This window comes from Falco naumanni, chromosome 3 (assembly GCF_017639655.2).
Source record: "Falco naumanni isolate bFalNau1 chromosome 3, bFalNau1.pat, whole genome shotgun sequence".
In the NCBI taxonomy this organism is placed as follows: domain Eukaryota; kingdom Metazoa; phylum Chordata; class Aves; order Falconiformes; family Falconidae; genus Falco; species Falco naumanni.
In genome coordinates, this window is record NC_054056.1 from 73,533,057 (window position 1) to 73,554,509 (window position 21,453).

Here is a 21,453-nt window from a genome sequence, read left to right on the forward strand (position 1 = left end):
CGGCAGGCCGAGCCCGCGGGGGCGGGGCCGTGAGGCGGCGGGAGCGGCCTCGCCCCCCGCAAAGCCGGACACAGCGGAGGCGCCGTTAAACGGTCCGACCTCGTACAGCGCCTCGCCCGCCCCGGCTCGCCGCGCTGCTGCTGGCGCTGGCCTGCGGGCAGCGAGCGCTGCCGGCCCGTCTCGGCCCACCGCCCTCTCCGCGCCGCCGGAAGGCTCGGCTCACAGCCGCCCTGCTTTTGCTAGCTTCACATGGACAGAAGACCCCCTCTTCCCCGCAACGGAAACGGTTTTCCCTGAACGTCTGTCCCTAGGAGAGTTACTTCTGTATAAAATGGAGCGAGGATCTCCCTTTGCAATCTTAGAGCGAGTGTGGGGCTTATGAGTTCAGAGCCAGCACAACGGAGTTGGGGATAAACTTTTCCAACGGGCAGGTGTCACACTGTAACGTGCTACAGTGCTGCTAAGTCTTAAAGCTAGTCTAAATCTCGTATATGTTCCAGCAGGACATAACACATTTTAAAAGTTAGACAAATTTATATTATGTACCATCAATTAAATTCTGTTCATCGAGTTATATGCCTTGTTACTGTGATTGGTTGTTGAGAACAACAGCGTCATTAAACCATTTTCGCTGTAAAATAGGCATGTTTACTCCAACAAGATGGTAAGCATATCTTCAAGGTTGCAGAATGATTATCTCCTACTAAGATCCGGGATGGTGCTTATGCATGCTGCTCAAATCTATTATTAGCAAGCAGCGGAATGCTGTGGGTGCCTGAGTTGTAAACTGAGGACTGTAAAATATGTGCACTTTGGAGAACAGGTGAGATAGGCGTTTTCCTTGAAACGACACTCAAAGAAGTAATTACAGCAAGAACTGCCACTGCATTTATGTGTCACATACTTCACAGGAAGACTGTCTTGTATTTTGAAGCCATATAGAGACAGGTGTGTTTCAGGCACTTCTACATTACACTCAATGCACACAATGGTCACAGCATCCGCCAGCTGAAAGGCCTGCACATACAGACATACTAGAAGCAATTAAAATTATTAGGGACCTAGACAGGATCTTCCCACAGGTTAGATCTGGGCCATGAACTGGCCAAAAGCATACAGAAACTTTTGTCTGCAGCTTTTTTGTTTCTTCTGCCCAAAGGGGGAAAAAAAACCCAAAATGAAAAAGGAATGATTCCTTAAGGAAAAGAATACCTTTTCTTTCAGGGACAGACTTTGGGGAGAAATAAAATAAAATAGCAGTGCTCACCACAACACTTAAGGGATCATGCCAGTTCAGGTTTAATTCCATTTTGTCTAGATGCAGTAACCTAGCACCTGTAATGATCAATTCAAGTTAAATAAGAAGCTAATCTCAAATGAAGGCAATCATTTTTCCCACAAGCACATCAATGATAACAGCAGTACACAGTGTATCAGCCGAGAGCTGTTGCACACTAAACTGTAAACAAGCTTGTACGTGTTTCTACAGTAGGTGCAAGTTAGGTCAGGGATAAAATTATCAGAAAATTAGAAATCTCAAATCAGTCAGTATGGTCAGTTTGAACATAATTAAGTTCTGGAATGAAGACTTGCAGTATTAATTTATTTTAAAAATACAATTCTACACCTTCTTCATTGGATATGCCTGGAAAGAGTTTAAAAATGCAGATCAAATGTATTAACATCCAAAATATATCAGGTAAGGAAAAAATAATTGTAAATTAAATGATATATAGCACTAGTAAAAGGCCTGCTACAGGACCATAAAGGGAAAGCACATCATGATTGTTTAAGACCTAAACTAATAAAAGTAGCATCAGAGAAGTATTTCAGTAGGGAAATCAAAAACTAACTAGATGGCAACGCATATCCTTTCTTTGCGAATGGATGCATTAAAAGAAAACAAAATACAGCTCACATTATTTGTACTGTATGATAGAATATCTGAATGATTAACTGAACCCGTACTAACCAGATTCTTTATATTAGCTGCTCTATCATCCTCGGGACAGTAATTCTTTGGAATAAAGAAATACACAGCACTCTCCATGGTTATTCTCTTTCAGCTGGTTCTAAACCAAGCAGCTTTGTACAGCATCAATCTCTCCTGTAACATGCCTCTGTAAGTCCGAAGAACAGTAGGAGAGGGAAAAGACACCAAACAGAAGTTAAACTATGCAAACTTTTTCTTTCTGTTTAGCTTCTCTGATAGAAGCCCATTAGTAAAAAGAAAAAACACACTACTTGTTGCACTGCATTCACCCGTTAGAGCATGTTCTCACCATTCTTTTGTAACATTTTCTAAAAGGTACCATACACCTGCTGCTGCAAGGAGCCTGCATTTAACTCAGTAGAGTCTGTCATTTGCTGGGCCACAGGACCTTCCACAATAGTAAGGCTTAATAGGCAGAGAAGGCTTTCCTAAGAGGGTGCACATACTAAATGTTTTGGATTTTTACTGACTAGTCTCATTTGACATGGACAGCATCTTGAGAAACTGCGGGAGGAGGCAAACAGTAGCAGACACAAAATTTGTAGTGAAGGATCTCTGAACTCCTACCAAGGCACCTGAAATCCTCCATTTTCAGGACTAACATTCTGTATGGAAAAAGCTTCTCTAACCAAGTGTTAACACAACCATGCAAAATATAACATTCACAGCATTCCAAAACGTTTTATGTAACCATGCGTTATACCTATTATGCCTCTCCTCTTTATTTGAGCCCTCAGCGTAACAATGACTTAGGTCTACCAAAACAGAATGTCAGTTGGTTTGAATCAGCCAAATGATCCCCAACCTTTGCAGGGGAAGAAGAGATGAGTCCAAACACAGATGCATAAGGGGAGCTGCAGTAAATGGAAGTTCTGATTCCTCATTAACAGCAAGATTTTCCTCAAAAATTTCTGAAACAGTAGCATGTATCTTGATTAGTTGTTTTGATGGTTATTCAACAGATGGGTTGAGGGTTTTTTTATTTAATTCCTCACACTAGCTCTAGATCATAATGGTATGGCCTGAAGTTATACCAAGTATCATTTTCAATTTCTGGTGTTTGCAGTATGTTATTAAGTTAATTTTCAAAGTGTCTTCACTTCTTTCAACTTAGAAGCAGTATCTGGAGGCATTTAAATATAAAAAAATACTTAAGAAAATGTTTTGGTTTGGGTTTTGGGTTTGTTTAAGGTCACATTATGAGACTATTCTGGGGCAACCTCTACTTGTTTTTTGTACATAGACTGAAAATATTTAAGCCTTTTAAAGATCCCCCCAAATAATTTTAAATACTATGACATAGCAAATGATTTCACGCAGAAGCTACTTTAAGAGTTTAATCACATTCACAACCAGGGAACATTCAGACTCCAACTTTAGACTCCATCTGTTAATGCTGACAAGCAGCCTTAAAAACAAACAAAACAAAAAAAAAAAAAACCAAACCCTTCCACAACCCCTGAGGGAAGTTTACCTTCCCCACACCGAAGCTAAACCTCCCACTTATCCTGAAGCAAGGTTCCACTACACCTCAGCAAACTGGCTAGAAGTTTTAAGTTTTACCAGCTTTGCAGAGAAAAAAGGAGGCAATGGGTTGCTCTATTCTAGTAATTGGAACAAAGAGAAAACCATTATCTACCGATTCACTGTGTGGGTGCCCATTAAATTATACTTCATTTAAATCAGCTTTAATCAGCTACAATAAAGGTACTTGTTCCACTCAAAGATAATTAATAAAACCTGTTATCCCAAATACAGAGGTAACAGGAGAGTGGCAAGCAATGAAAATGGAGGGGGAGAAAAAAAGAGAGGAGGATCTGTTCTACAGCTATTATTCTTCAAAGATTCCCATTTCCAAGTTAATCAACCAACATTCTGAAAAATACTGAAGAGTCACCTTCTTCATTTACACCAGTGGTCCCATACTATATTTGACGAAGTTTAATACAATAGTACATTGTAAATTTTTTTACTATGCTAAATCTAGGCAATGTTTCTCCTCACAATTATCTCCCCAGGGATGCCAGGGCTGAAAATAAATAGAAACTGAACATTACTCAAGAAGTTTTTCATAAAATATAAACCGACAAATTACTCTGTATAATATTGCATCTTTATTATTACTAGCTATTCTTAGACTCTTATTTTGCCATAATATATTCACATACAGCACTGCATCGATCGTGTATTTCCACATGTTCAGGAACTTCCTAAGTGTACTCCACAATGACTTTTAGACACCACATTCTATGGAGACAAGCAGCCTTTTAGTTGCCTTAAACTGCTTAAGGCAGGAAGTCTACCTTCTACGTGTACACCTCATTCCCTCTCAGGACCCCTTTACAGATAATCTCAAATTTTTCCCTGAGTGCCCCACACTACATATACCCCTGATCAGCCTCAAATATTACTTAACCTAAAGAGTGTACATAATGCCTGACCTGAAAACTGCTTGTTAAACAAATATGTTAAGTGGTATGTATGCCAAACCTCACGTAACTTCAAAGGCTGTCCGACACAGCAGAACCTCCAGAGCTTTAAAGGTGTAGCAATACACAGTGAGAAGACTTTGGCTCTTTAGTGTCCTAGAGTAAGGCTACTAGAAAACATTTTAATTTCCTCTACCTTCTAAGATTACTGCAAATACCAAGAAAACAAGTTAAAATAAAATTAACCCAGAATATGAAAAACAATGAGATCACACTTAGCATTCTCTCAACAAGGCAGCAAGACATAACATTTTTTTTCCTTTTCTTTTCAGTAACTTCAAATCATCATTCCTTCATATTATAGAATCATGCATACATTACCACATAACATATCTGCAAGAAGCCTCTAAAGTGCCTGTTTCACAGGACATGAAAGCTCGATTTCTTTTAGGTAAGTATTGAGTCTTCAGTACTTGCCCAAATGCTGATTGAAATTTATTTCACAATGATATAAATTTTCACATTTTCCCTACTACAGAAATAATTTCCAAAATTAAGATTTCTTACAATAAATAATATGAGTAAACTAAGTAATTAAATCTTAAATGTCTATATTAAATATAAATGGCTCATATTTCATAACACAAAGAGTAAGCGTTCAGTATTTCTTTACAAAATTTAAGTTACACAGGCCTTGTACATATGGCTTCATTAACATAGTTTGTTCTCAGTCATATCCATGAACAGAAATAGCACCTCTACATAAAAGATGCAGCCTAATGATTTCAATGAAGTGCAGTATACTCCATTAGAGAGAACATGTTTTAATTAACAGTTCTAATACCAGTTACAGCGTACAGTATTTTTACCAGTCTACTGTGTTGTAATTATACAAGACAGGAAGAAGAGACCAAATTATACACCCCTCACCACAGTATGGAACCCAGCACAGGTTCACCCCAAGAATGGCTAGAAGATTTGGCTTATAATACATAATTCAACACGTCTATTAAGAAGTGGGCAACATATTCCAACAAGAAGTCAGACTTCTGACTGCACAAAACTACAGTCAAATTTAAGTACCATTTTGAAATTTAAAACGGATTAGGGAGTTAGATACCCATTGAAACAAACCAATCTGCAAGCAAGGTATTTCATATCAATGCTTTTGCAGGTTTGACAGACATCATCCCATTTTGGGGAAAGTCTAACATTACAAAAACCAAACTTAATTATTGGACAGTTTCAAATTGTAGTTTACGAAGATAGGACATTCACATTTAGAACACTGACAATCCAACTTCTCCATTTAAACAGAGTATTATGAAAACCACCGCACCAGGCTGAGCCATCATTCAGCCTAAAACTACATGCAGTTATGACAACAATCCCAGCATCAAATCACTTCAGGTAGGGAAGCAGTTCAGCTACAAGATTATACACACAGCCTTCCAAGCAGCCAGGAAGTTAAGGACAGAAACTGAATATACGCCCTGTAATATGGAAGGACACATCCTTGACATTTCCTCTAGCTTCTGGGCTCTTTAAAAACCTCCAACTACAACACACACATACACTCCCCTCAAAAAAACAAACAAACAAAACAAAACAAAACAAACTTGAGGAGACTTCTTCCTAGAATACAGAAATTCAGAGTAAGTTGTAACATTTACTTACATTTACTTTGGTTACACAGCCCTTTCCAGATAAAGCAAGGAGCAAAACAACAGTATAAAAAAGAATCTGGTTATGATAGCTGAATATTTGAACGAAGTCAGCTTATAAAGCATTTCTAGAAAAACATATGAAAGCATCATAGAGATAGTTGAAACTGACTTCAATTAAAATGTGTAAATACTAGAAACTGACTGCAAGTTGTGAACACATTCACCAAACTGAAGAAACTGCTATGAAACTAACACAGAATAAAGCTAAAACTTATTTCATTTTAACATCTCAGAAATATCTTTTCAAACTCATTCTAACAGAAGAAAAAAAATATGTGAAATGAGCACAACTAGAAGTTGAACGAGAGAGCCAAACAGCATTATCAAACAATTTACAAACAGAACAAGGAAATAATAAAGGAAAAAATTAGAAGCTTGTGCAAGAACTCTGGAAACATGCCAATATTCAGGGAATCATTTAGACAACAGGAATGAAGATAAATCTAAAAGCTAGGAGAAATAACATATAGTTTGCTTACCAAGTTTGCAATTCAGCAGGACTGCAAAACTACCTAATGTAATTTGGGAATAACTCTAAGGTAGGACATATTGTTTTCTCAACAAAACTTTGGCACAACTACAATAAAAATATTATGCTTTCTTCTGTGAACTAAATTAACTGAAACACAAATTGGCAGGTCTATAGAACAGAGCGACTGAGAGAAAAGACTAATTAAAACTTCAAAGTTAATAAACATGCCTTCTCAACCACACAGATGGAATTCCCAAAGATATTTCAATACCATTTAGAAATAAACTTCTTTTCAATTTTACATACTGAGATGTTTGAGTTCCAGAGAAACTGGATTACAAAACAAAAACAACTTCCAAAAAATGAAATGCAATACATATGAAAAAAAAAAAATCACTGAAAACTGAAACTCACACTAGGTGAACAAGTCAGATTTCTGGCAGCAGTTGTGTTTAAGAAGGGATATAAAGGCGTAATTCTCCATTTATGCACTTGTACTGTTAGATGCCTCAGATGTAAATTCATAGACACTGTGAGAGGACCGCTTGATTAATGATTAAGCAAGGAGAGGAGAAAGTACCTTAAAATGCAGGTACAAAGCACAGTGCTGACACCACAGAGGCATCCCAAACAGGAATATTCTTTGTTTGCAAACATATTAGAGTATGGAGCACTGTTACGCAGCACATTATGTAGTAATAACTGCTCTGTATTTTTTAAACATTCCTAGTGTGTGACAACCTCTGAACTCAGAAGAATAGCTGTTTCCAGAAGTAAATTATGTCTCTTAACCAAAAAACTCTCGAGTGTGCATCAAATTCTGTAATCCAGTGCATCCTACAATTTTAAGCTTCTGAGATAAAAGACATTCTGTATCTTGCAGATTTACTTTTTTCCTATAGTAGGTCTTCATATTACTACGCTATACTGATCTAGGGAAATGTAGAGTGATATATTTGAAAATAAAATGCTCTGTTCTTTTTCAGAAAAAACTCAAGTCTCAACATGCAATAAAAAAAAAGTATTTGAAGGGATCAATTTAAAGTTTAAGTTATATCCCAAATGCACTTCTATTTCTATTAATAAAGAATTCAGATTAGTCAACGTCTGTGTTACAGGCAAGACTTCAACAGTACACAGCATTATTTTCAGTTAATTATTCCAAAACAGACAGAAAAATCAAAACTATATGCTGGAATTGCTCACATGAAATGTATCAACATTTCTGCACAAATGAAAGCTACAAAGACTAAAAGCACAAGATGAATATTCAATATGAAAACCGTAATTTTTAAATTAAACTCAAATTAATCCTATGCACTTCCTCAGAATTCTGTTTCAAGTCAGCATTTGACATGAGTTTATGGTAGTTTTAAGAGACAGACAATAAATGACAAATGACAGTTTAACAAGAAATAAGTCCCTTTAGAATTTCCAAAAAATATCTACCTATACGAAAACAATTAAAGATTGAGGTGGTTTAAATATAAGAAATACTTCCACTGACTTCTAGCCATTACAGCAGAACAACCTTTCTTATCTGGAGTAACAATTCACATTTAATTTTTAAAGCTTTGTCCTTGGTAGCATTTATTCGACCATCATATGCCCACTACGTTACACATTGTGTACTTCACGCATCCTTTACATAAAGGAAACATTTTAATATGTTTTCAGTGAGTATTAAGAACAAATCATGTCTCAAGTATACCTAAACTGGTTGCATTTATGTTGCTCACCTACAATTAGAATTTAAATTGCTTGTACAAATACTCTAAAATTCTGCAATAAAAAAAAAAAAAAAATCAGACTTCTTAAAACAGTATGCTTAGGTTACATTCTGCCATTGTTACCTAGCTGCCGCATTCGTGTAGTCCCAACAGTGTATGATTAATACTGAAAAGATGATCAGATCATTTCTTGTACACGTGTATTATTTAACCCTCATCTTAAGTATAAATTTGCAACACAGTAGTAACACTGCAGGTATAGAAGTAATGCTTCTTATTGGGCATATGAAAAGATTAACACTCTACCACAGTTGATGCTGGTGTATTTATATAGAAGGCTTCTCACATATCATTTCAGTCTACGGGAGGTAGATGTTTGTCTATGAACTGTTTTACATCCATCATTTCCTGTTTAAAGATAAAAGTATATATTAGTTGAAGTTCCCTGTTAATATACATTCAGCTATACAATCATGTTTCAACATTTCAGTTATAATGTGCAGCCCAGCTACAAATATTGAGTAATTCGATACTTGATAGAGTCATACCACTTTGCACACAAGTCAAGGCTAATAACTCTTCTAGGTACTCAGAAGAGGCAAAATAGAGGAAAAAGAGCAAAGACTTCTATCCTTCTCTCTCTGAGGTTCAGCAGGTAAGCTACATATTAATCATCAAGTGATCTGAATAGCAGCAGGCTGAGCATGGATAGGATTGAAATGTAGCTAAGCCCATGGCTTAATCTATACTTCAAACTTCTGCAAGTTAGCAGCAGTGTGAGAAGCCAGCAGCTCCTCTTAACTATTCCATTTCACCCTTACGATGCTTCCTTCCCTAAGGAAAAGCAATACAGCTAACTAGGCTGGGAAACCAATCCATGTTAAAAATATTCTTTTTTAAATTAAGTCAATGTTGTAAGAAAGAGCACGTTATTAATACATTTGTGAGACAACTCAATGCTATCACTACCTAAATGCAATACAACTGTGTAAATGTCCCAAAGGGGCTGTCCAAAGGTACGGCTCCCACAAGATGCAGCAATATCAACAAATTACTGCTGCTGACAAATGGCAGATCTGTTCCTTGCATGCTCTTCTGTTTCTTGCTCCTAACACTTTGTGTGAGTTCTGATGCTTCAGCTCACTACAGCTGCAAAAACTGAAACCAGCAGCTTTTGCCATTTTAGCAAGTTCAATGGTTGAAAGAAATTTCTGATCAGTCCCAGAGCTGATGCAAGGAAGAGGGCCACAGGGTCATGAGCAGAGGGAACTGGTCCACCCCTTTCTGGCAGGAGCAGGCCATTACATCAGCTCAGCTGCCTGCTGAGCCAGGACTAGAAATACAGGTTCTGAGCTTGCCTCTTCCACAGTGTCAACCCTCTCTCCCAGTTCCTTCAGTGCCTCCATCCACAGAACTAACAGGATTCTTCTCTCCAAAACACCAAGCTGGATTTATGCTGTGAGAATGTGCCTTCCAATTCAGTGATTTTTATTTTTTTATAGTAAGCAATTAATTAAAATTAAGTGGGAAGGGGGGGAAAGAGTAATTTATAGACTAACTAGTCTAGTCCCAAAAACACAATCTTCTGAGGGCATTCCCACTAGTCATGCAAACTTTTGCCTTGGATGCTTTTTCAGCCATGCATTCAGTTACTTACTAAAATAAGTCAGTAGCATCAAGGACTTATTAAAAAAAAAAAACAAAAAAACCATCAATAACAACAACAAAGCACAACACCTAGCCAACCCCAAAACCCCACACCTAATACATATGTTTTGAGAGGAAAAAAATTAAAATACAGACCCAGCTAAAACACTGTATCATCAGAAAATTACCTCAATACATGAGCTATGCATCATGCCAGAATAAGTCCTGAAGGTTATGTTGGCTGGATTTATCATGCTCTTTAGCTTCTCAACAGTGAGAGAACCAAACATTAAAGGAACCAATGGGTCACAGTCCCCGTGGCACTGAAGAACAGCAATCTCCTTGTTGACACCACTGATAGGGCCCTGTTAGGGGTGGAGTTAGAGGGCAGAAGAGAAGAAAGGGAATGTAAGTGGAGGTAAGGCTAACATCTTCACAATAAAATAACCCCATGGCACTGTGCCCTGTGGCATGACAAGTAAGTAGAATTCTTAAGGAAAAAACCCCAATGTAAAGTCTGCAAGTTCCTTGTGAAGCAACCTCTGTGTCTGACAACACAGTTAAAAAACCTGGAAGTAAAATCTTGGTGCTAATTTCAGAAGAATTTAATTTCTGGCCAAGTAAAAAAAATCTGATACTTTGTTTAACCTAGTCTCTAATAAGATAGAGCCTTGCAGATGGAACAACTGGCAAATAGTAAACTTATCTTCCAGGAAAATCTGCTATATCCTTTAAGTTTTCTAGGAATGTCATTTTAAGTAGCGATATCTACAGAGTATTTCCTCATTTTCCCTACTTGCCAAACTCTAAAACTCTAGTGCCCTATTTTAAAAACTTTTAAGTTATCAAACAACTGTTAGTATTTGGTAACAACTAACGATGGCCCCTAATTCCTGCACAAGATAGAATCTTCAGATATACCCATTCCCCAAGTGCAAATTAGCTTAGGAAAGAAACATAAATACCTGAGGAAAAGAAGCCCGCAGAGGAAGCCAACAGCTGAGGGCTACAACACCTGCTAATTTTTGGTGTGTTGTAAGAGCTGTATACAATGATAAAGCACCTCCCTAAGATGAAGAGATGCAAGTATTAGAATGGTAACATTCCTTTTAATGTTTGTTTCAAGATATCTGGTTCTCCTTTAAAAGCCTATTTCTATTTCAATCTATTCTTCCTTAGAACCTATACTAAAACCAGTATTCCTGTATAACATTTATTGTGCCTTGTTTCCCTCTTCAAGCCCACGTGATCAACGCAGAAGTAAACCAGCAAATTTACTTCTAGCAGCTGGGGAGGGGGACCAAAAAACCATTAAATGAAGCATGACCAATCGTAACAGTATTATCACTGCTTTAATATTTTAATTTATTTGCATGCAGACTGGGGAGTTGGTGTATGGACCCTACCACAGATGTCTTACAAGTATGAAGAGAAGAATTTCCCAAATAAATCCAGACCATCAAATATCTATCAAATTAAAGTTAAACTAGAAATACTAAAAAGATTTTCAAGCAAAGCTATGTATGTTATATGCATAAAGACTTTACATAGACTATTAATTTTAGTACTTTTTTCCACACACGTTTATTTTCCCGTGAATACTAATTATTTGCATAAAAAACTTCATTTGATAAGGCAAAGGAAAATACCATCTTACAATTTTAGAAGCACATAACATCAGCTCTTTTCAATTCAGGTATCTGGGTTTCCCACGTTAGGAAAGGTAGGTTACTTCCTTAGAAAGACAGAGTTCTTTCCAACCATACCTTACCTGAGAAAAGCCTCCCAGAATAATTCGATTAGAAGGAATTCCATTTTTTACTTCTTGATCTATCAGTGCTTTAACTGCAACATAAATAAAGGCCCGTAGTAAAAAACTACTCCATTCTGTAGAAAGTCTAGAAGAGGAAAGAGACCCTCTCCCCGATGTCAACAGAAAGTTAGCAAAAGGAAAATCTAGTTTGCTATACAACAAAAAGCTTCAAAGGATCTAGAGCATGATCAGAAATTCCAGTGCCACTGCATCATTTCCAAAGAGAAAAACATGCAAGTATGTCTCACAAAAGCCCCACTGGCAGGAAGATGGTATCCCTCTCCTAACTATCCAGCATCATAAGTGGATGCTCATACAGCTCTAACCTGCTGTGCTACTCAGAAGGTCTTAAAAACAAAAATACACTAAGCTTACCATGTCCCTTTCTTATTTGAGATATGAAGTGTTTATACTGGTGAATTACTCTACTTACTCATGAAGTTTAGAAGAAAACAAAAACAATGCACTTAGCTAAAGTTTGATCAACAATAATACAGTATATACATATTACTTTCCCTAACAATTCTGTCAATGACAAATCTGTTTCAGACTGATAATTCATCTTTAAGAATGCATGGAAGTACTTTTAAGAGATAAAAAGCATTCCTAAGCATACCATTCTCCGCTGCCTGCTTGATCCCAACTTCATCTTCCTGTGAATCTGGAGAGAGTCCAATGATATCAAACCTTACAAAAACATCAACAAGAGCATTACTCATTAGAGCATCCATTCCACTTAAAACACAAATAATAAAATTGAGATAATTTCCACACAAAAATGTGTAGCTAACATCATTTAGTACCAACCACGTACAGATTACAAGAAATAGCGAACAATCTGTGAATGTGGCTAAAAGGCTAGATCTAGTAAAAAAACCTTTTCTGAGTTTTATCTTCTGTAATTTACAGATTAAACAGCTATGTTTTGATATTCGCTCCAAAAATATCAGCAGGAATTTCAATTTATCAGTTGCAGGTACAAAATTAGAATACCATTTGAAGAAATATATGAAAAACAAGCACAAGTTACTTGATGGGAAAAAAACCCACAAACCTGAGGAGGACTAGTTTAAGACCACTGAAATCTACCATATTTTTCTTGTTCTCTATTCAGAATAGATGTTCTAAAGAACACTTTCTAGATATTCTACTGCTCCACCAAATATTACTCACTAGTAGCAATAAACTCTACTACTACTGACTATGAATTCATACACAACACAGACTCCAGACTATACTTGTAAAATAAATTAGGGTTTATATTTTAAGACATACAGATTAGTCCTGAGGAATAACCACTACCACAGACACACAAGTAGAGAGCATACTCATGAAAGCCCTTTTATAGTAACAGAACTAAAGCAAAAAGCTTTTATACTTCCATGTGATTAAAACCAGCCCTTCTGGTTGTTCATGATTTTTAATTAAGAACAATGAGTTCAAACGCCTAGATATCTTTTCATTAGAATCATCTGCAATTGAACAAATACTTACCACGATGGCATAGCCATGTTCATGTTCAAAGAAACTGGCATAACTGGCCTAGAAATGAGAATGAACACCACTGACTTAAGACATATACTGAAATTTAATAATGAATATGCAGCTATGTCATGAAATTACATATCTCTAATTTTGTCTTACTTTTAAACCATAATTAACATTAGGTACTTAGTAGCATCTTTTCAAGAAATCTCTCTTGAAACCTGCCAGCCCAAACACATTTAATATTCAGGATTGAATTACCATTCTATGGAAAGCAAGCAAAACATTAATGGACAGCTCATATATATGTGTGTGTGACTGCACATATATCACATACATATTTTATATATACATATATATATATCTCCACCTCATTCAGTTATTTCTAAGTATCACAGTTCCATACACATGCTCAGTGGATGAAGACACCTTATGCAGCAGCAGCAGCAAACCTAAGGAAGCAGCCAAATGCAGCATAGTGGTGGATCAAGTCTGGCCACACGTGCTTCTCACAACAACTGAGTCTGCTTAAGGCCTGCCTTCACTGCAGGACACATTCCCACCCTTATGGTGCATTTGTCTTACCAAAACAACATCAATGGACCATGCCATGGATCAAATCCAGCTATAGTTCTAATCTACTGAAACTGAGGAACTTAAGTTCTGCGGGGAAAGAAAGAAGACAAAGGGCAAGCAAAGACAACAGCAGATATCACTAAGCTCTTTTTGTACGGCTCAGCAAAGCGTGGCCATGTGGTAAAAGAAATAAATAAATCACAGCCCAGTAATCAGTAATACACCAAAACATCGCTTACTTATCTCCCTATTATCCATGCTCCATGTCTCCCAAGACTGTTGGAGCAAAAGACAATCTGGATTTTGTGTTAAAATAAATTCAAGATTATACTTAATTAGTTTTTCTATCATTAAGTAAATACCACATAGATCTTAATTTATTTACTGATTCCTGACACTGCTCAGAAGTATTTCACTTCTCAAACTGCACGAGAACAGCTCAAATTGCATTATTTGCTGAAAATACAAATATTCTGTGAATCTTTGAAACTTTCTGTAGGTAACAGGGAAATTTCATCTATGCACCTAAGTTTAAGAAGTACATGTATCTAATACAAAGTATATTTAATGGTCAATAAAATACAAAACCTGCTCCTTGTAACACTGGCTTTTCACAATTGAATGTTGGAGGGAAAGAAAATGCAACAAAACAACTCAATTCAGTGAAAACAAAGTCAAAATAATCTAACTTTGCACATAAAACTTTCCAAATGTTTTCATTCTGAAATAGTTACAAAAGCAAAATATGAATAAAAATGCAGATTTGACCTAAAGTAACTCACACACTAACAATATTATCAACATTTTAGAGTATTTTTTTAACATATAAACAAAATGCAGAGACATCCAAATCATATTTGACTTCATCATCTGTGCAAGTGTATTAGTGCGTAACTCTACAGAAAAAGGTAAAACAAGAAAAATTACAAACTTACGCATGTGGGCAAATGTATTTCACATGGGGGCTCTTGATACCTGCAAGCGCTTCTGACCATCCATGCCTGTTAACAAAAAATACATTAAACGGCATTTATGTTTTGCCTCAGCTCTTACTTCTACGTCAGTGCAACAGCACAGACCAAGTATGAAATGTGCTGGATTAGATCAATCAAAACACATTTCTAGAAAAAATTTATATGAACTGTAGCATGCTACGAATATAGTACTAAACTTAAAAGGTTTGTTCTGCTTCTGCATATTTGTTGCATACACAAAGCCAGGGAGACTTTATCTAATTTGACCATCATAGTTGCAGCACAGCTGTTTTGCTGCTCCTGTGGAGCTGAGGCAGCTTCCTTCACAGCCAACTTTGCTTATTCTGAACCCCATTTCTTGATATAAGAGAGTAGTGAACTGACATCTAAGCTAACTCTATGTGGAGCCAGCCTACTCAATCAGACCTAGTAACTTTGGCTCAGTTCAAATGCTCTTAGATTCACGCAGTCCTGAGCAATGCTCCAGATTGCAGTTATCTTTTTAAACTCAAGTACATGCTTGAATATGCGTGAATACCCAGATCAATGTGAGATCAGCATGGCAGATGAGTTATCAAGCTTCCTACAAACCAGAAAACTGGAAAGCATAATTTAAACAAACAGCTCTGAAAGACTCACTCCAGGGCTCATACAGAGATAAGCTGAGCTGGACCCAAATCTGAACCTGTGCAGAACCACTGCCTGAGCCTGTATTTGGTGTTCCAGAATGCTCAATAGTACCTGTATTTCCTGATTTTTCTCGCTGCTCAGTATTCTATTCCGAACTCACCCACTAAACTAGATACTGGGAAGTTTATTCTAAGCAGAAAACATGTTTAATGACTTCATAAGTGACACAGCTGCACTAATCAGACCAACAGCAGACAAGCCACAAAAGCATGTTTGGTTTAGTTTGAATTTTAATACCATCCTGAAAAGTTAATGTATGCTACCTAAAGTTAAAGATATTTCAAGCACACAGACAGAACGGACATTTGAAACACTGGCTGTATATCTCAGCCTGCTCCCTACCAGTACTTTTATACATACAAATTGTGGGTGATATTGCATGGTATTTGCAGTATTAGGAGAAGGCCAAATAAGAAACTGAAGCAGAAATATGACTGACAAAAAAGTCAGATAGGAATTTGGGGACTTTTTTTAGACAACTGTAAGATTAATCTGACAAATTTGGAAAGCAACATTGTATACACATTTACGCAGACTCCTTAGAACAGGGGTCCTCAAACTTTTTAAACAGAGGGCCGGCGCGCGGATGAAGTGGCAGGCAGTCATCTGCGGCTGCTTGGTTTCCCCCCCAACCCCTGGGAGGGGGGGGGGTTCTGTAAATAGTGGGGGCCAGATTGAGGACCCTGGGGGGGCCGTATCTGGCCCGCGGGCCGTAGTTTGAGGACCCCTGCCTTAGAACAATCCTTTATGTTGTACCTTTTGTTCAGATTTTGACAAGTATGTACCAATCTTTAAGTGCCATTTATATAGGAGCTAAGAGAGAAAAAGAACATAAGCTCTATTAGACACTTCTCAGAGTAGAAAAAATACAGTTGGTAAACCAAAGTGAGCAATTTAAAAATTCATGTGAAGTAGAACTGGTCAGTTTAAACTGTGGGAGATTACAAAATTGCTAATTACTTCTCAAAATGGCAGTACGTCAAAGGACGTTTCAGCTAATCTGATCTGCAGTGGTCTAAAGGAACAAATATAGCTAAATCACCATAATTCCACAGAGGTGTTATGACTTGTTCATGCATACATTCCAGTACACTCAGTGTATTTGCAAGCTTGAGACTGTGAGTTAGCTTTGTCATCAAAATGGAAATACATTTGTATAATGAATACAGTTTATGTTAAAAGAGCAAATCTCTGTGGTTTTTTCCCCTTGCCAAAGCCACATCAGCCAGACTTACAAAGACCCAAATTCCAAAAGCTAAAAAAAATTCTATAACCACTTGCTGAACATTTGGTGCCAAGATGCAGGCAGTACTGCTGCTTCAGCTGCATCCAACCAGCAGAAAGGAAAAAGGATAACACAAACAGGGCGGTGTGTTGGCACAACAAATGAGAGCAAACATCCTCAGTTGTACAATACTGTCAAGTGCAAGGACTTGACCCTTTTTAAGTATCCCAGTTACACAAGTTTCAATTTTGACAGCCGATTTTTTTTTTAGTTCTTCAGGAAAAGTTTGTGCCTTAAGCATTGCAAGTTCCAACCTAGAGACAATATTCACGTTCCAGGTAACAAAACCAAATTTCTTTAAAAAATATTACACAATTTTGCCCATAAGGGAGCTAAATAGACGAAACATTAACGCTACTTATTTTCAGTATCTAAGTGCCAATTCCTTTAAAGTCTCCCACAAAAAAAGGTTTCAACACACTCCTAACTTGTTAATGTCTTTAATGAATGTGTGCTTACATCTCGGCACACACAAGCTTCAAATGGAAACATTATGCCACTCTTAGAACACCTCCCAGAAATTCCCTACTCTCCATTTCTACTCAGATGTGGAAGTAACAGGAACAAGGCAAACAGGGTATTTCACAGCTATTGGCTGGGAGTGGGAGGCGCAGTCAGAAGATCGCATTTCAGACAGAGAAATTCATAGACATCCGGTGACTGCTTCGGAGCCCGCTTAGATAAACCGAGTGAGTCTGGATTTTAATGTAAGTATGATATACTGAAGAAACCATAGATTAACTGCACCTAGTAGCAAAACAGCAATCCACAAGTCCGGGGGACGGGAACAACACACCAAACAAACCAACCCCAAAAGAACTCCCAAGTCTAGACAAGCACAGGAATAACCAGGACCCCACTCTCATGAAAGCGGAAGATCTAAAACCCACAGACTTCTTTTCCCACCAAATTTGACTCAAGAACAAAAGAGGGATCACATTCAGACCAAATTAGGTAAATGATTGAAAAACCCGAAGAAAAAGCTTTTGAAGACATGCCGGAAATTTTAAATGAATAGCTGTCACCATTATTCCAGCACACATGAAATTTCACCTGTCGTTAGCCGCTGCATTCAACTGCAGGCGAAGAAGCTCAAGTAACTTTTAACTGCTCATGTCTTTACAACACGCAGCCTTATATCTGAAACTGTAATAACTTAAGTATGTAAGGGATCAGAATACACACCCGGTATCTCCCAATCCATGAAGAAAAATGACCTAAAGGAAAAAAACAAAACCGTAGCGGTGTAAGATCGCTACCCAACAAACGCGCTAACCCACGTACCACAGCCGCCCGCACAAGACCGCGCACAGTTCGAGCACGATACGACTTGCTTGAAGGAAATCTCTGCCCCGTCCCGTCCCTTCCCGATCCCGCTGCCCGGCCTCCCCGCCGCCATCAGCGGCCGCGCCCGCCCTCGGCCGGCACACGGCGCCGCGGGCCTCGCCGGGCGACACCGATGACCTTCCCCGGCCCGGCGCAGACTCCAGCCTCGGAGCGGTCCCAAGCGCGGCCCAGCTCCGGCAGGCGAGTAACGGGGAAGAGCTGTCAGGCGGCACGGGCCGGGCCGCCCCGCCGCACCCCACCCGCCAGGCGCCCGCCCGGCGGCGGCGGCGGCGCCCGCCCTCAGCCGGGCCTGCCCGCGCGCCTCGCCCCCAGGCCGCGGGGCCGCTGCGACCGGCGGGACCGCCGCCCGCGGCTGGGGCCGCAGCGGAGAACAAAGCGGGGCGGGGGCCGCTGCCCGCCAGGGCGGACCCCTGACGGCCGGCGCCTCCCCGCTGCTCGCTCCATGCCCGCACTCACGGCAGCCGTCGCCTTCCTGGCGGCCGGGACGATGGCGGGGAGCGGCGCCGACATGTTGTTGCCGCACATACACCGGGCTGCGAGGCGGCCAGTGGGACGCCAGCCAGGAGCGGGGAGGCGGGACGGGCGCCGGGCCAGGAGGGCGGAGGAAGGCGGGCGGCGGGTGGGAGGGGCGCGGGCGGCAGCCGGGGGCGCTGCGGCAGCCGGGGGCGGGGGGCCGGGCCTGGCGCCCACCGCCCGCTGCCCCGCTCCCCGCCGAGGACAATCCCGCACCGCGGTGGAGGCCGCCGGCGGGCGGGATAGGCGGCCCGCGGGCGCGGAGACCTGCTGCCGCCAGCGGGCCGTGAGCCCGCCCGGGGGCGGGAGCCGCTGAGGTAAAAGATCAACGTGGAGCTGGCGCAGCCACCCTTGATTCCGCCCTGGGCTTTGTAGGCGGCCTCCCGGGCCGGGCTGCTGACCGCGAGAGGCGGCGGCGGCTGCGACTGCGCTGCGGCCTGGGCCGGGTGCGGCCGCTGTAGGCCCCGGGTGTGCCGGCGCCTGCTGGGGAAGCCCCGCGGGGAAGCCCGGCTGGAGCCCGCTGAACTGGAAGGCGCCAGGCTGCGCAAGCTGGTCACAAGGCAGGCTCTGCAAAGCTGCCTCTGCCTTTGGGTTTCCGGCGGTTTCGAAAGGGTTTGAACTAAAAAACCCTTCACTGTTAAAGCTATTTTTCAAGTAGCCAGACATATCTGCCAGATTATTTTGCACTTTTATAGTATAATTTGTATGTGTCTGTGGTCTGAGTGTTTTCTGTAAAAATAATCTTTATATTGTATTATAACGCCTAGGGGAAAAGGGATATGACAGTATTCTTGCATAGGTAAATATAAAACAGTAAGTCATGGGAAACGGGAAAACCAGCACAAATAAACCAAAGTGCATTGTTAGACGGAACTCATTTGTTCTCATCAGATCAGATGCCTTCATCACCAAAATAAATCTTTTGTCTTACAGCCAAGGAGCTAATGATTCTTACTCATCTTGAAATGTATTAGGCTATTCAGACACTCTGTATTGAAATTACTGGATCATTTCAGTCTGTTCCAAATACGTAGAGCAACTCTGAATGAGTATGGGAAACACATTTCGATCAAAATGGAATACTTTGTTCTTTGTCTTCTATCCCATACATCTTTGTCAGATATTTACTCACAGAAAATCAATCTACTCATTGTATTTGCCAGGCAGTATCTGGCTAACATGGATGCTTTTTTGGCAGCTCAAACAGCAGCTGAATGCATGCTATGCTTCTTTCACATCCTTCCCACTGGCATGTTCCATACCAATCCGGGTCATTTTTTCACAAAGCTTTTGCTCAGCAGCTTTAATGTATTCATCAGTATGCATTCATGAAATACATTGGAGAAGCCTTTGCACCAACTGTGTAACATTAAACATGCGGCCTCAGGCTGCTTGGATACATAGTATTTATGCCAGGGGATCCCTTTTATTGCTAATATTAGGTCATTTTCACAGGTAGCTTTTTGTGTTTTGATTTATCTCTAGTGTGCGTTCTTGCCTCATGTACTGTACCCAATTCAAATCTGTCTAAGAAAATACAGTTTATGCATAAAAGATTCCTAATTAGGAGCTTCACATTATGCCAGGTGCTTATCAAGTATGCTGAACCTGACTCTTGCTGTAGAACATCTTTTTGGGACATGAACAAAGTTTTGTCTTCCCTCTCTACCGTGCTATTAACCACATAAACGTCAGTTCCATAAGGTGGCGTGCTGATGAACCTCCAGCTAGGAGATCGGTAATCTGCTCATAATTAAATCAAATTTTTAATCTTTTAGCCAATATAGCTGGAACCATGTTACCTGAATTCCCAGTGGCTGCTAGCATGGCTCAGGGTCACTGGAGAAATGTTAGTTCTGCATGGATTACGCATAGGCGAGTCACACAGTAGTGGGATGGCCTATGTGGGCATGGGGCAGTCTGCCAGTTACAAGTGTTCAAAGAACTGAGCTGCTGAAATCCCGAAGGAATTGCTGAAAACATCTGAATTATGAATCTTTCAAAGACCTGTAAGTTGGCTGTCTCTTTACAGTGAGATATCTATCTTAGGAATGATACTTTTCTACCTAATTTCAATGTTCTGCTTAGTGTAGTGACAGCTTTACAAGGCAAAGCATACTCTAAACTTACGTATTTTTCCCTGTCCTAGTGACCAAAAGGGACTTGGGTAAGATGGTTGTGCATACCAGCATTTCATGTGTATTGTTACATTGTAATTGTTAGTAATCTTTTCTGAAGGGGGTAAGAAGCTATACAGATTTCATACTGAAACATAAATTTCTGCAACGTGATTCCCATTTCACCCCTATTTACTCTCAGAACTAGCAGAGCTATTGGCTGACCTTTTCTCCAAGATGAAACCTGAAGCAGACATTCAACATGGAACAAGGTTTTCGTCAAACAGAAGTTTCAGGACTGAAAGCAGGTAGGAGCATCAAGTGACTTTCACAACGGGAACCAGCCTTTCTGCTCTGTAACTTCTCAGCAGCAGCTTCTAGAATTCAGTTCTTCGCTCCAGTGAGCCTACACGGCATGCCCCCTGCACCAGAGAGTACCTGACTTCCCACCCGACCAATGTACCGATTGAAGCTGCTGTATGATTTTCCAGTAGGTCCACTTTTTGGATTAAAATAATTGATCAAGTACTGCACCAGTACAAGGAAAAGCCTCTAATAATAATGCACATTTCCAGTGAGTATCCACCTTCAAACGTTTTTGGTTGACGCAGGGCACGGTGGTTCCAGTTGCTCTGCGCGCTGCCACCAGCTGTGT

General features: G+C 39.9%; 1 protein-coding gene across 2 annotated transcripts; it reads right to left on the bottom strand.

Annotated features, from left to right (window-relative positions):
- Nucleotides 1-5,230: 5,230 nt before the first annotated feature.
- Nucleotides 5,231-18,748, bottom strand: LYPLA1 (lysophospholipase 1). 2 transcript variants are annotated; one of them, XM_040586487.1, is made up of 9 exons: nucleotides 18,625-18,748; nucleotides 18,007-18,038; nucleotides 14,808-14,873; nucleotides 13,306-13,353; nucleotides 12,428-12,498; nucleotides 11,770-11,843; nucleotides 10,964-11,065; nucleotides 10,187-10,363; nucleotides 5,231-8,759 (listed from the first exon to the last, which is right to left on the bottom strand). In XM_040586487.1, exons 1-9 carry the CDS (start codon nucleotides 18,691-18,693, stop codon nucleotides 8,706-8,708), a joined length of 693 nt encoding a protein of 230 aa, XP_040442421.1. In that variant the 5' UTR covers nucleotides 18,694-18,748; the 3' UTR covers nucleotides 5,231-8,705. The 2 variants fall into 2 exon arrangements, with proteins under 2 accessions (XP_040442421.1, XP_040442422.1); XM_040586488.1 differs by lacking the exons at nucleotides 18,007-18,038; nucleotides 18,625-18,748 and adding an exon at nucleotides 18,106-18,194.
- Between the last annotated feature and the right edge of the window lie 2,705 nt (nucleotides 18,749-21,453).